Source organism: Alligator mississippiensis, chromosome 3, assembly GCF_030867095.1.
Source record: "Alligator mississippiensis isolate rAllMis1 chromosome 3, rAllMis1, whole genome shotgun sequence".
Classification (NCBI taxonomy): Eukaryota; Metazoa; Chordata; order Crocodylia; family Alligatoridae; genus Alligator; species Alligator mississippiensis.
In genome coordinates, this window is record NC_081826.1 from 78,202,724 (window position 1) to 78,218,666 (window position 15,943).

General features: G+C 40.9%; 1 protein-coding gene across 5 annotated transcripts in view; it reads left to right on the top strand.

The window, feature by feature from the left end:
* The window catches only part of PRKDC (protein kinase, DNA-activated, catalytic subunit), a 127,903-nt gene that overhangs the window by 82,815 nt on the left and 29,145 nt on the right, over window positions 1–15,943 (top strand). For all 5 annotated transcript variants that reach the window (XR_009460734.1, XM_019498583.2, XM_006268817.4 and 2 more), the window contains 11 exons: window positions 1,468–1,676; window positions 2,101–2,239; window positions 2,949–3,137; window positions 3,802–4,026; window positions 4,568–4,676; window positions 5,624–5,735; window positions 9,513–9,702; window positions 11,007–11,181; window positions 11,301–11,491; window positions 14,384–14,564; window positions 15,233–15,393. Coding sequence is in view for 4 of the 5 variants with exons in the window: in XM_019498583.2 (XP_019354128.2) it covers window positions 1,468–1,676; window positions 2,101–2,239; window positions 2,949–3,137; window positions 3,802–4,026; window positions 4,568–4,676; window positions 5,624–5,735; window positions 9,513–9,702; window positions 11,007–11,181; window positions 11,301–11,491; window positions 14,384–14,564; window positions 15,233–15,393 (1,881 nt within the window). In the remaining variant the exon portion in view is untranslated. The remainder of the gene's footprint in view (window positions 1–1,467; window positions 1,677–2,100; window positions 2,240–2,948; window positions 3,138–3,801; window positions 4,027–4,567; window positions 4,677–5,623; window positions 5,736–9,512; window positions 9,703–11,006; window positions 11,182–11,300; window positions 11,492–14,383; window positions 14,565–15,232; window positions 15,394–15,943) is intronic.

Sequence of the window (15,943 nt, forward strand, 5' to 3'; positions counted from 1 at the left end):
ATCTTGAAGGAGACTTGCTTCTCAGCCCCCTGTCGTGGGATCCATACTGACTGTTATCTCAAAAAGAAAGAATTACTACTTACCCTACCCTAACTGTAGCTTTCATGATGTAGTCAGTGTGGATACTGTAACCATTCTCCAGCCTGGCTTTCAGGTCCCCAGGTAACAAGGATTTTGCACTGAGAGAATTTAGAGAGGGTCATAGTCACCTCAGCCTCTGTACCATTGCACTGGAACAAGTGGAAGGAGAAAGAAGATGTAAAGCCCTGACATTGCTGTTCAAAACATTTTCAGTTTATGCATATGAGGTACATGCCCATTCCACAGTGCAATCTGCACTGACTGCAGTATCTCAAAGAACACTCTTTTTCACTTCTCCGTGCAGGACAAATGTAAATTATTCTGAGCTAGATTCGGTAGTTAGTCCATTTAAACTGAAATCACATTCTGTAATCTTTCAGTAGTTGCCAGAAAGACGCACAGAAATATAACAACTCTTGGTTACATTCACAAATAGTCTTTTGTCACTATTTCCAGTAGGTTATTGCGCTAACACATCTTCTTTAGCATTGTCAGGTGTTTTGCTATTTGTACCATTGCTCTCAAATCCCACTGCTATTTCCCGTGAAAAACGCATGTTGCCACTACTACTTTTGCAGCTTATTTTTGTTCCAGTTTTTGGGTTAGGCATCACATTTTTCTTTCGGAAATTGTAAGCCAAAAAACACTCACCAGACTAGTCTGCCATCTTTTTTTTAAGAACACATCTGTATTTCATAACTAAATATCACAATAACTTTGAAGCAAATGAGGATGTTTAGACCTGAGAATTGGGCTTTATACTCCAGTGGATTGATCTTCGATGGGGCCAAAAATCCAACAAAGCTATTGTTCTGGCCTTAAAATTAGGCAGAGCTAGACAAGCACTGACAAATGTGTTTATCAGTAAATTCTGGTATTGTAACTCTAGGCATAAGACTTGTGTTCCAGTGACCTATGTCTTCCTGGTTAATACAGTCCTTGGCTAGATTAATAGTTTAATAGATTGAAAAAACTTCTGCTACTTTTTGGAGAGTGAGCTGGAACTAAAAGGAAGGAAAGATCTTCTGCAAACGAGCAGAAACTATTTTAACCTTGGCATCTTCTCTGGGTATCAGTGTTGGTCTGTCCAGTTTTTTCACTCCACTTCTGTTTTTCCCACATTACTAATCATTGCAGTAGTAGGGCAGGCATAGCAGCTGCAATATACACATGTAGTGATACCCAGCTTCTGGTGTTACAGTATTTGAAAGTGGATTGGTTGTTCGTGTCAGCCAAGGTGTTGCTGATTTAAGTTAAACTGCTCCCTTACTGATGCAAAAGCTAATGTCAAAGCATTCCCATTAGGAAAAAAACAAATTCTTCTTTTGTCAAAGCCTGTTTCCAATAAACATATGCCTAATAACTGCCCTTGAATTTGTTTTACAGGAAATGAGTTACCAGCACAAAGAGCTGCTAGACATAGATTCAGCCAGTGTGAGCACCAGCTGCTTAGCCAGTTTACAGCAACCAGTGGGCATCTTGCTTCTAGAGCAGGCTCTAATTCATCTTTCCCCTATAGAAGAACCACCAGCCAAAAGGATGTGTGGAAGAACAGAGCTCTCTCCAGATGTGATCAGATGGATTGAACTTGCTAAGTAAATCCTTCTTTGGAGATAAATTAATAGGGTTGTTTTTTTCTAACCTAACCCAGGAAAGATTTTTACTTTATATTTTTTGTTTACTTTTCAGCCTACATATTAGTCATGTTTGCTATCTAATTATTAACTTTTAGACAGGACTCTTAGGTGATGTGCATAACCACAGATCTTGCCCTAGAACCATTCCAATATATTCTCTGTTAAAGCTTCTACAAGGGTTTCCAGCCGGGGTATATCATCCTCAAGCTGGTAGATTTTAAACTTAGTATGTAGTGCTGCTTAATAATTTTTTACTCTAAAACATAGTTTAGATAATTTATAGGGCTGTCAAATCATTAAAAATTTGATCACGATTAGTTGCATGATTAGTGCTTATTTAGCCTTTGCAATATATTCATGTTTTGTCTTTTAATTTTAAAAGGCTCTATCGATCTGTTGGAGATTATGATGTTCTTCGTGGTATTTTCAGTGGGAGGATTGGAACTAAAGAAATTACACAGAAAGCACTGTTAGCAGAGGCAAAAAGTGATTATGTTGAAGCAGTTAAACAATATGATGAGGTAAAACACCTACCTTTCCTGTAGATTTTTTTTCCAAGGCTCCTTTTTTAATACTTAGTTCAAAATGAAAACTTCTGTGGGGCATTGTCCTGCTTAATGAACGTTTTAGCAGTTCCCCATATGGTTCAAAGTCCTCAAAAGAGATGAAGTCCAACAATAGTTCATAATAGATGGTGCTTATTAATAGACCAGATTTTCATGTTCCCTTCACTTATGAGTTTGCATACATAATCAGCTGTTTGCACACATTGTAGAACTTTAAACTTAAAATCCCAACGAGAGTGGACATCAACTGTAAAACGTCAATTCTGTATATGTTCACAACTAGTAATTGACACAAACTGCATGAAAGTGATTGATTTACACTTATATGGGTAGAAATTAGGGAGGTGGCTTTAAGTGCCTTGGCCTCCTAGCTCTTTACAAATGAAGGGTGATTGAAGATGGCATCTGAAGTAAATTATATCTGAAGGAGTAAGTTGCTTATGTCTTGAAGTTGTTTTTTGAAAAATTTATTTCTTATTTTTTGTGTCTTGTTTGCTGACTTGAAGGTTTGCTTTCAGCTGTAATCCTTGGTAAAGAAATAGATATTATCATGGAACAATGGAAAATCTCTCTAAACTCTGCTGAAGGGGTTCAGTTGGATTCTGTACAGAAGTAACACTCCAGCACCTATTTGCATTCTTCCCATCTGGCATTCCTTTTCTAGGCTCTCTCCAAACAAGACTGGTCGGATGGTGAACCAAGTGAAGCAGAGAGAGATTTCTGGGAACTTGCATCTCTTGAATGCTATGACCATCTGACAGAGTGGAAATCACTGGAATACTGTTGCACTTTAAATATTGATAGCGAACAACCTCCAGACCTAAACAAAACATGGAGTGATCCATTCTTTCAGGTTTGTAGAAATCTCCTCTTAAATTTAGATGAGAGATCATTTTGATTTAATTAGTACAGAATCTATCAGTGTCATGGTTAAGGATAGAAGTAAAGTAACTAGATTACAAATATACTTTTCATAATTTAAATGGACTTTCTTTTTAAAACAGTGAATGACTTGTGCACAGAATTCTACAGGTGATTTTTTTTGGTATTCTCTTGACTTATGTAATTTGTCCATTTCCATAGCTGAATATATGGATCCAACCTTGTCTCCTAAACCTTTTTGTTGTCTTCATATTGCTGTCACCTTGTTTCAATCTTTCCACATTTGGAGAGTTACTGAACAGCATTAAATTGAAAATGACAAGACTTGCTAAGCATCAGTTAGTGTGTAACTGTACGAGTTTACTAGAAAAGGTTGCTTTGTCATTTGTTGGATGATGGGAGTCAGTCGGGGGCAGGGAGGTTAAATGCTTAAAAATTGAATTCCATTTATTAAAATTAAGTTTTGTTGTTGCCAATGTTGAACATTCTGAGGCTTGTAATATATTAACTAGCCCTGCTATGTGGAAAGTAAAACTCATCAGAATTCAGATCTGTTTGCCTTCCATAAGCAACAGACTCGTAATAAATTATTTTCCTGCCCGAGGAGTAAAGGCTGTTTTTTTTCCCCCCTGTAGGAAACGTATTTGCCATATATAATACGTAGTAAGCTGAAGTTACTACTTCATGGGGGCAGTGACCAGTCCCTGCTGACTTTCATTGATGAGGCTATGAAGATGGAACAAAGAAAAGCCCTCATAGAAATGCATTACAGCCAAGAACTGAGTCTTCTTTACATCCTGCAGGATGATTTTGACAGAGCCAGATATTACATCAGCAATGGCATGCAAGTCTTCATGCAGGTAACAAAGTTGCTGCTGTCTTTTGACAATTATCTGTAAGGAACCATGGAAAACAAAGCTTTTGTTGCCACCATTGGATTTTGCCTTGAAGGTAGAAATACAACAAGAGTTGAATCTTGGTGCCACTGAAGTCCAGTTGGTTTCAGCAAGGCTGCCACAGATTGGGAACATTTTAATCCTTTTTTTTGGTGTATTTAGTCAATATATTTTATGAATCTATGGTTTTGAAAATCTTTATTTGGTGTCAATTAATAGTGATTGTTTCAGGCATCTTTTCTGAGGTTGGTATAAATCATCATAAATCTTGAGATGGGATATTGAGTTGAGAGCTACAAGCTGTTTACACATGTAGTCAGCCATATAATGGTTTTAATAGACCATCAGGCTGGGAGTACATACTGAACTGAAAAACTTATTTTGACCCAAATGACCTGTAAAAAGAAGAAACTGGCATACTTCTCGGGTATAGTATATAGAAGAATCAGTTAGATGCTCTACAGTGTTAAGAGTACTTTGTGTAAATGTGTTTTCTCCTCCCTAGAATTACTCAAGTATTGATGCTTTGTTACACCAAAGTCGACTAACCAAACTGCAGTCTGTCCAAGCTTTGACAGAAATACAGGACTTCATCAATTTTATGAGAAAGCCAAGTATGTTGTTTTTTTTCCTGTAGTGTACTCTTAGATTTGAGTGTATATTATATACATAGACAATATAAATTTGTTTCTAATATAATAAAAGATTCCCAGTCGTGAATCATAGTATTTACAGAACTGAATTCCTAATGCAAAGGACCACAAGTCAGTAATTACCCTTTTTCTCTCCTGAAAACTAGTTATAGTTGTATAAGATAGATTTGAGAATACTTTAGAGTACTTTGTATGAAGTCATCTACTGTACCTCACCTGTTTTACTAAGTTCAGTAAAATAGACTGCACATTCATAAAAATAATAACCTCTTTATAATTATACAATATTAGTTTTAGGTTAGTAGTAGCTAGCTTAGTAAGAGATCATATGACAGACAGATCATATGTTCTTTCAATATCTGCCATTCTGGATGTGAAATATGAAGCTAACTATGCATTATCCACTTAGTACCAAAATGTAATTAATAGTTGCAGTATATGTTTTACATTATTCCTATAGGGAATACTGCTAGTAGTAGTTGTTCTTTTCCTATGATAATTATGACATCTCTGGTTTCCTTAATCTGCTGCATTTTGGGTGTAGAAACAACTCCAAAATAGTACGCTAAACACCAGAGTAATACAGTATACTGAAGCTGCGGCCGGTCCTGGAGCAGCTGCACGCGGAGTGTGGATGGCGGTGGCAGGCACTGCGTGGAAGCTTCCCCCTCCCCATCTGGGGGAGCGGAGTGGGAATCTTAACAAGTGCCAGATTTTTGAGAACTCCGGATTGCTGATACTCAGATTTATGAGGTTATACTGTAGAAGTCTGGAAATATGAATAAGTTGTTGATAGAAATCTATGTATTTAGTCTCTGCTTGCCACTAGTTTGTAAAAATCAGGGGGGACGTTCGTTTTCACATTGCTTGAATTTAGCCTTTTTAAAAAGTATCTTTATTGATTTTAGGTAACTTAGCTTCTCAAGCTTCCCTTAAGAGACTTCTCAGAATTTGGACAAGCAGATATCCAGATGCTAAAATGGACCCTATGAACATCTGGGATGATATCATTACAAACCGGTAAGATGAGAAGCTTCTTTGTTAACTGCAGCTCTACATGTCTGTTGAGCTTGCCCAGCTGTGTTTTATGTTGTTTGTAGAAGTAAGTGTTTTGCATACAGCACTTGAGTGACTTTCCAATATTGTAATGTCGTGCCTTTCAGGTGGAACATGCTGTTTTCATATTGCTAACCAGTGAGGAGAGAGAGAGAGAGAGGGGGCAGATGCGTGGGTGGATGGATCAGCACTGTATGCAGTTAACAGATTTGACTAGTAGTAGAAAGCCAACATTATTTGCTCTACATCAGTGGCTAGATATGCCATCGGGAAATAGGGTCAAGTGAACCTGATCTAATTCTGTAAGTGAACCTGGTCTAATTCTGAACCCTTATGCATGTTGAAGACTACTTGGATGGTGGGGTACATGTAGCTCAGTGGGATAATGTCAGTGAGATAACTGATGTGGTAAACTTACCTGGCAGGAACTTGTTTGTGTAGGTATATTCTATGTAAAAATTTAAAAAAAGCCAACAACTGTAACTTGAAACTTCTTCTGTGCAGCACTTTCTAGAAATGACTGGCTTTCAGGAGACTTTCCTGGTCTAGTTCTTTAGAAGATAAAATACTTTCCAAACTTAAAAGTTCTCTTTTTCTCCCCATGCTATTTCTCCACATTCCCTCCTTTCTCTCAGTGCAGCTCCACATCATTCTCTGTTGCTCACATCACATCTCTCTGTCCCTCAGTGAACTCCTCTATATTTGTTCATCATCTCTTCTGTGTCCCTGTAGATTTGGTGGGGGTGGCGGGAGGGGAGGAGGAGGGGGAGGTTTAGGTGATGCAGGCACTAAGGTGCACAGTTGACAGCCCAAAGTTTGCAAGTTTGAGGCCACAGCAGAAGCACTCACAGTATGGCCCTGTCAGGTTCCAGTGAACCTGCAAATTCTGCTAAATACTTTGTCACAAGGACACAAAAAAGAAAGAAGCGGGCTTGGGAGCATCTGTGCATCTGTTCTGCAAACCGTTTGGACATTAACCAAAGTACATTTAAGCTCATAGGAAAGTAGGACTGGAAGGGAACTCACAAGGTCGTCTAGTCTAGCCTCTTGCTCAAGGCAGGACCATCCCCAAGTAAACCATCTCAGTCAAGTGTCTTGTCTAACCTCCTCTTGATTAATTTCTAAGGATGGAGAATGTACAATTTCTCTAGGTAGTATGTTCCAGTGCTTGACCACCCTCATAGTCATAGATTCATAGATGCTAGGGTCGGAAGAGACCTCAATAGATCATCGAGTCCGACCCCCTGCATAGGCAGGAAAGAGTGCTGGGTCTAGATGACCCCAGCTAGATGCTTATCTAACCTCCTCTTGAAGACCCCCAGGGTAGGGGAGAGCACCACCTCCCTTGGGAGCCCGTTCCAGACCTTGGCCACTCGAACTGTGAAGAAGTTCTTCCTAATGTCCTGTCTAAATCTGCTCTCTGCTAGCTTGTGGCCATTATTTCTTGTAACCCCCGGGGGCGCCTTGGTGAATAAAACCTCACCAATTCTCTTCTGTGCCCCCATGATGAACTTATAGGCAGCCACAAGGTCGCCTCTCAACCTTCTCTTGCGGAGGCTGAAGAGGTCCAGGTGCCCTAGTCTCTCCTCATAGGGCTTGGCTTGCAAGCCCTTAACTATACGAGTGGCCCTTCTCTGGACCCTCTCCAGGTTATCCACATCCCTCTTGAAGCAAGGCGCCCAAAACTGCATGCAGTATTCCAACTGCGGTCTGACCAGCGCCCGATAGAGGGGAAGTATCACTTCCTTGGATCTGTTCGTCATGCATCTGCTGATACACAATAAAGTGCCATTAGCTTTTCTGATGGCTTCGGCACACTGCTGACTCATGTTCATCTTGGAGTCCACTAGGACTCCAAGATCCCTTTCCACTTCCATTCCACCAAGCAGGTCATTTCCTAGGCAGTAGGTATGCTGGACATTTTTCCTCCCTAGGTGCAGCACTTTGCATTTCTCGTTGTTGAACTGCATTCTGTTGTTTTCTGCCCATTTGTCCAACCTGTCCAGGTCTGCTTGTAGTTGTTCCCTGCCCTCCGGTGTGTCCACTTCCCACAGTTTTGTGTCATCCGCAGACTTGGACAGAGTACGCTTCACTCCCTCGTCCAAGTCGCTGATGAAGATATTGAAAAGTATCAGTCCAAGGACTGAGCCCTGCGGGACCCCACTGCCCACACCCTTCCAGGTCGAAACCGACCCATCCACCACGACTCTGGGTGCGACCCTCTAGCCAATTCGCTACCCACCGGACTGTGCAGTCATCCAAGTCACAGGCTCTTAACTTGTTTACCAGTATGGGGTGGGATACCGTATCGAAGGCCTTCCTGAAGTCTAAGTATACGACATCAACCCCTACTTCTGCGTCCAGGTGTTTCGTAACCTGGTCATAAAAAGAGACTAGATTAGTCAGGCATGATCTGCCTGCTACAAACGCGTGCTGGTTTCCCCTCAGCATAATTTGTCCTGCCGGGCTCTCGCAAATGTGAGCCTTGATAATTTTTTCAAAGACTTTGCCTAGGATGGAGGTGATACTGACTGGCCTATAGTTGCCTGGGTCATCCTTCCTCCCCTTCTTGAAAATGGGGACCAAATTGGCCCTTTTCCAGTCCTCCGGGACCTGGCCTGTGCACCACGACTGGTCAAATATTACTGCCAGTGGTTGCACAATGACGTCAGCCAGTGCCTTCAGTACCCTTCAGTGCCTTCAGTCATATTGTTCCTCCTAATCTCCAACCTAAATTTCTTCTGCTGCAGCTTGAGCCCATTGCTTCTAGTCCTATCCTCTGTGACCATAGGAAAAAGGCCATTGCCATCCTCTCTGTAGTTGCCCTCCAGGCATTTTGAAGACTAGTATCAAATCCCCCCTCAGTCTCTTTCTCCGGACTATAAATAACCCTAAAACTCCTCATAAGTTTGGTCTCCCCTGGTTTATTGCCTTTTGAAAGTCCCATAACCTACAGACTTTGGAGAGTTACAGACCTGATAAGCTTGTTGTGGACTAGAAAGATACCTACTCATTTAATCGTGCATTAAATTACACTGTCAGGCTCCTTGGGACTGAGACTGTGCTTTCTGTTTGTGCAGCATCAGGTGCAAGTGAAGATTGACACTTTCTCGACTTGAATAAGCCTGCCCTGGAGGAAGTCCTGTCAAATTACATAAGAACTTAGGAGTAAGGAGGACTTGCTATGAGTTAGTGTATTGGTAGGGCCAAACTTTGGGGTCTTTGAGCACAGCTGGAATATAAATTTTAAAGGATGCCTATACAAATCTAAAGTTTGTTTTTGGGTCTAAGACTGACGTGTAGCATAGTCTGGCACTTAGATTTCATAAACCATTTTACATTTTATGAAGGCATTAGAGTTAGGCCTGTAGGCTTGTCTCAGTAAATTTGGGATTGAAGTCATATAAAAACAATGTAAAAGTACAGGCATTTTCTGGTACCTGAAGTCCAGTATATACAGAGTTAGGTTCTCCAGCTAGGTGCAGTGTTCAAAGTAAAACGGATACATCATTCCAAAATCCCTGACCACCTAGTTGGGTCACTCTAACCATGGTTGCAACTGTTCAGATGCATAGAATATGCCTACTTTTCCTGAAGGAGCACAATTCCATCAGGTACTGACTGAAATTATTTATTCATGTTTGCCAGTGGAAAGAATGGCAGCACTGAATGTACATCTGTGTTTCCTGCTCAGTGTATGTGGAAGTAACTTGTATTCCCTTTCACCATTTTACTGTATAGGTGTTTCTTTCTTGACAAAATTCAGGAGAAACTTCTTAATGTCCAAGCTGATGACAGTATGGAGGTGGTTGAGGCAGGAGACATTGGTGACGAAATGGAGGTGGATCAGCAAGAAGACAACATTCACTCAATGATTAGAAGCTGCAAATTCAACATGAAAATGAAGATGATAGAGAGTGCCCGAAAGCAGGTGACTCTTCATGGCCTAATTGTGTTTTCAATGATTTTCTCATGAATCAGTTAGATCTGGAAATATGCTGTTAATTGTCCCAAGATTGCCCAGACACATAGGAATTTGTTCCCACGAAACGTTTTTGAATGCATGGGGAGGTCTGATTCTTTCTGTACAAACTAATAGATGACTTAATGAAAAACTCTTGGAACTGTGCCTAAAGGCTCATTTTGCTCTTTAGATGATATGATGTTTTTCAGAATAAATAGATAAACAGCATAGCTATGAGCAGGACGTTTTAAATAAAACTGTTGTGATTGATCATAATTCAAAGCTTCTTATTTTTATATACTTAGTCTCGTGATTTATTGCAGGCATTTACAAGTCAGCTTTCTGTATAAAGTGCTACAGACCAAATTCAGATTGAACCAGCTCCCCTTACCTTGCCCCACTTGACACCAATCAGCCATACCTTTTCTTGTTGGACGCTAATAGATACTGTGACCAGCATTTATCTAAAGTCTGCAATCAAATAACCTGTTTTTAGAACATTCAAAAACTACCGTTGGGCTCAGTGAATGTCATACTCAATATATATGAAAGTCAGACCACTTATTAATAGTTTAAATGATTTAGAACCCTAATTTTTAACATAACATTTCAAAATTTTGCCTATGTATGTTGAATAGGGTCTGTCAGTTACAATGAAGGGAATAAGAATTCCACGCTAAAATAGAGTTGAGGGTTCCCAGCTTGGAACAAGTCCAGTAACATTAAAAAATATTTCCATTATAATGTGAAATGCTTCTGTTGTACCTTAGTTCACCCCCATCAAATTTAGGTACTGTAGATAGAGATTGAGAGAGAGAGTTTTTCCTCTATGCTACAATACATATATAAACCCAATATGGTTTTAGAGGGTTAGGCGAAACTGAGACTAAGGTTTTGATTAATTCTGTTTATTATAGACCCGGTTCCTCAAAACACTTGAACACATTTAAATGCTTTGTTGAATTGGGCCACATGGCAGATAAAATCACTGGTAGGTGTTTGTATTGGTGGATGACTGATAATTATTTGATACAAATAGAATAAAACCTCTTCTGTCCATCAAATTTTAGATCAGTTTTCCCTCTCCTCCCCTCCCCCTCCCATATCTTCATTAGTGTAAGTTTGTTTTTCATATATAAGCTGTTCAGCAGTGGAACCCTTCCATATTTTGCCTACATTTAGGAGTCTTTTCTATTTATTTGATTTCTTTATTTAACCTACCCTTCTACAATGTGTTACTGAAAAACTACCACTTTGATCTATTCATACAGAACAGCTTTGCAGTTGCTAAGAAGCTTCTGAAGGATCTGCAGAGGGAATCTAAAACCAGAGACAGCTGGCTAGTGAGATGGAACCACAGCTATTGCCGTGTCAGCCACAGTTCCTGTCAGAGCCAGAGTAGCCCTCAACAAATACTCACAGTGTTGAAAACTGTCTCCTTACTGGGTAATGCATTATCTAGTAGGACTGTACTAATGCAGAAGTCATGCTATGGGTTCTGTTCTTTTTTTTATGGGCGTCCACTTCACTGCCAAGTTGTTGATTTTACCATTGAATTCCAACAGATGAGAATGTGCCTGACCAGCTGAGCAAGAACATAGAGATCTTGCGTAACCAAAATCTTCTCCTGGGTATCACTTACCGCATTATGGCTGTAGCCCTTAGCAAGGATCCACGGTGTCTTGAGGAACTCGAGGAAGACAAAGTTAGAAAAGTCTCAATGCTTTCTGGAGAGAAGCCTGACAGTCCAGAAAAGGTGAAGGAAACTCCTTCCTTTTTTCAAGTTCCTCAGTGCTGTAGATAATGTTATATTTCATGAGTCAATTGAGCACGCTGGTTATTACAGTAAACCCACACTAATACTTGTGTTGGTTTCTCAGTGCACTGAAGCTGTGAACAGTTTCTGTTAGCCTGACCTCTAGCCACACACCCTCACCCTTGGATAGCCCTTGTACTTGGGAGAGGCATTGTTCCTCTGCAGGTCTTACAGGAGAGGAAAATCCATGCCCTGATCTCTTGCTGAGTTAAAAATCCTGCATAGATCTTCAATCTGCTGTGGCCATATCCTCCCAAGCTGCTCCTTTACTGGCATGTCTTTGCAAAGTAGGGAAAGTGATGTCTCTGTACGCATGCATGCTTTCAGCTACAAATATACTGGAAGCAGAAACCAGCCAGACAGGTGCAGGAATGCTGCCCTTGGATATCTGTCAGGCAATGCTAGCCAATGAAGGTAGTTGTCTTTTGATAATAGTATAGCTAATTTATTTAAATCATTTTAGCTATTGATTATAGCTGAGAGAGTACCATTAAAAGAAATAGTTTGTCCTTTGCCTTAATTAAGGAGTACAGCATCTCTTGAGGGCCCTTCTAGCCTTATTTCTCTATGAAATAGACCCTGCCAATGTCTTAAATGCATATGTAATTGTTTGAGATGCCCTGGAAATGAAGTTCCATCTGTCTGAGGGATACAAGTGAAAACTTCAGCTGCAACTCTTGATTTATCTCCACTGATCTTGATAGATGCCCTTGATCAGGGGTCATGGGGAATAACTACAACTAGAACATTCCCTCTGTTATGTGTTGCCTTAGGAGCTGGTGCTGTCTGTAAAACAAATCAGATCGGTACAACAAGGCTGAATATTAAGTCAGATGTTGCTTTTTATAGATATCAAAGAAAAGCCAAGGTGTGGTATAGAAAGGAAAGGGCCTGACAGTAGCCCTAGAATTTCTGTGGAATAAGTACTTAACTCTCAAGCCATGTTACAGGGTTTTTGTCCGACTTGCTCTACTAAAATGAGAAGCAGCATTCTTTATAATGGATGTTTGGGAGGTGAGCTGGAGGTCTGTTCATCATCACCTTATACTATGATCCCTGTTAGATAACAAAAATTAAGAAAGGTTAGACATTTGCAAGAAAGCTAGGTGCTGCAGGGAGAGGAGTCTGTGCCTTACTGTTCTGTTTACCTGGTGTCGCTGTTTAACCAGCATTCCTACAATGATGCCTTTTTTGATGACAGGCTGAGATACCACAGTTCTTTCTGTAAAAGTAAGGGCATTAATAGGTAATGCCCTAAAGGTAGAGCCCTGATCAAAATCCACTTTCCATATTGTGCCTCTGTCTACCAAAAATTCAGTCTAGCTGTGCTGGCTACCATCTCTCTCACTGATGCCTGGTATTTCTCTGTTGCCTGGTGTTGCTGTCATATGAATGGTGCATTCCAAACAAGTGACTGCATTGGTGGTAACTGAAGGACTTGATAGACCTAAGATGCTTTTGGTAAAGTGCTTTGATTTCTGTTTGTTTACTTGTGTCATAATAGAAGCATCTATAACTGCCCTGAACCTCCCTTTTCATAACTGGCAAAGGGACAACAGGTATAATAAGTTAAAAACTAGAACTGGGCATGGTTTTTTAAAAATAAAACAAAACCCCATCTGTTTCAGGCACAGTTGTTTTCATATGAACTGTTTTCAAGTAGTCTTATAAGCAAATTTGCTGGTTTGGGGGCTGCAGATTTAAAGGACATGTCTATTCTCTACTCCTTCTAAAAGCCAGGCCAGTCCAGTAGCTAAGCAAAAACAGCAATGTGTTATCGGTGTGTGCAGTTAGCCAACATGACTCAAGTTTCAGATATCGAACACTAGGGGTGTGCGAAGTGGGCTGTATTAGATTCAGATTTGGATTTGGCCCGAATCGGGGACAGTGATTCGATTAGTTGATTCAGATCACTATCCCCAGTTCGATTCGGCCAAATCCGAATCTGAAGATTTGATGCTGATTCGGAAAATCAGCAATTCGGCCATAGACACAGCTTTAAATGTTTTTTCTACATACCTTGAGGTACCAGGCACGGCTCATGAACTCTGCATTGGTGGGGCGGATGGAGCGTACCTCAGTAGTGCTTGGTGGGGGGCCCCTGCGTGCTTGGCAGCAAACCCAGAAGTGGACCGGAAATATTTCCAGTCCATTTCCAGGTCTGCCACTGAGCGTGTGGGGGGCCCCCCCAGTTTCCCCGGCTCAGCAATCGGCCATGGGGGGACCCCAGTTGCCCCCCCAGACCCAGGAGGCATCAGTCACCGAGCCCCTCTGTGTTCCACGGCTTGGTGACTGGTGCCTCCAGGGTCTGGGAGGTGGGGGGGCCCCCAGCGCGCTCCCCGGTGGACCCAGAAGTGGACCGAAGTGCTTCTAGTCCACTTCCAGGTCTGCTGCCGACTGAACTAGGGAGCCCCCCACACTTCTAAAGGACGCTCCATCCACCCCACCATTGCAGCATTCACAAGCCAGCTGGTACTTTGAGGTATGTAGAAAAAATATTTAAAGCTGTGTGTTCATCCAAATTGCCAAATCTTTCTGAATCTCTTCGAATTGATTCGGGGAGGGTTCTGATTCAATTTGGAGAAATTAAAGGGTCTTCTGATTCGCTTTGGAGATTCAGCCACCAAACTGGGCTGAATCTCTGCCGAATGGAATCAGGGACTGAAGCTTCGCACAGCCCTATTGAACACTTGGAACCAAGAACCTTTCCTCATGAAATATTTGATAAAAAGCTAAATTTAATGAATAACTTCTGCATGACTTATTTGCTGAGCTCTGGAGAATCGCAGAGTATTACTGCTAATGTGATTTCCACTTTTGGTTGAATTTCAGGTGATTGCAAGTCTGAACAAGCAGGCTTTCCAGTACTTCAGCAACGCAGTGAGGAAGGCTGAAGAAGAAATGCAGTCTCGCACCATGGAGCATGTAAACCTGACTGGAGTGATAGATGCTTACCTGACTTTGGTTGATTTCTGTGACAAGCACCTACATAAAGAGGAAGAAGGCTTATCTGGTGATCAGAAATTACATAGATCTTACAGGACCTCCCAGCGAAACAATCAGATGCCAAAGACTGTCCGAATGCCTGCAAAGGCTAGAGCTGGATAGCTGAAAATGTTATATAGTGTTAGCAGGGAAAGAACACCTGTTGATTTGAATTTCCCTAAAATACATCTCCTTTCATGCTACTTGTGAGATGACAGCAGGGTTTGAATTTAAATTGAGACATTTTATCCTTAATTTAGATGGTATTTACATCCTCCTATCTTTTTTTTTTTTTTTTTAAATAATTTTTTTAACCTTCTTTCCTGGCTTCAATGTTAGTGAGTCATGAGGTTTCCATCTTACTTGTGGGATAATTATCCAGGAGATGCTTTTCTTGTTGCATCCCAGACTGCAACAGTGCTGTATTTAAAAATGGGTAAGATATTAGTGGTGATGCAGCCTCCTGATAAAAGCGAATCCTAGTGACCCAAGAATACATGTGTTGCTGATGTATGCAGTACAAACAGATCTTGCAATGGGAACCGGAACAAAGTGAAAATAAAAACTTGTTAAAAACCCCTACAGAGCACTGAAAGTATTTATTGTGCTCAAGAGTAAAGATGAATGTTTCAAATGATCATGACATGAAACAAACAATGGCAATTCTGATAATTTTTGTTTAATGTCTCCTGGCAGATATCAGTGCAGTGGATCTGCAGACGTTCCCAGCTATTGTAGTGGAGAAGATGATAAAAGCTTTAAAATTGAATTCCAGGGAAGCCAGGCTAAAATTTCCCAGGCTGCTGCAAATAATAGAGAGGTATCCAGCAGAGACCCTAAGTCTAATGGCACAAGAGGTTAGTTGCTTCTGTTTCAAGAGCAGGAAATTTTATTATAAATAAAGTTAGGGTGGGTTTGATGGCCGAGGGAGCTAGCAGATGTTAAGCGTGGGCAGAATGGCAAGTCTTGCTCAAATAAATTGAAGATATTTTACCATGCTGCTTAGAGCAAGGCAGGACGACAGATCATTACTGTATCCAGTTTATTATGTGAGCAGAATCTTTTCACTAAAATAGAATTGTGGTCTGCTGTGTAATTTTGGGTACTAGTTTTATGGCATGTTTCACTGTACTTTGTGCCAAGTCACCTGTGGAATGCATCAGTGGAGATTAGTTATGCACATTTGTACTTCCATAGGCAGCACTTGTTGCATGCAGCAGTGCCTCCTTCCATTCCCTGGGTACCAGCCATTCATTACCCTTCTGTAGTTTGTTTCCTCCATGACAGGGACTTTATACCCTCCCTCGTAATGGCATCACCCTTCTTTCATTCATGGTCAAAGTTTTTTGTCCTCATATTCCACATTAGGATTTCCCTGTGCCCTACCACTTCCCGCTCTTCCACATG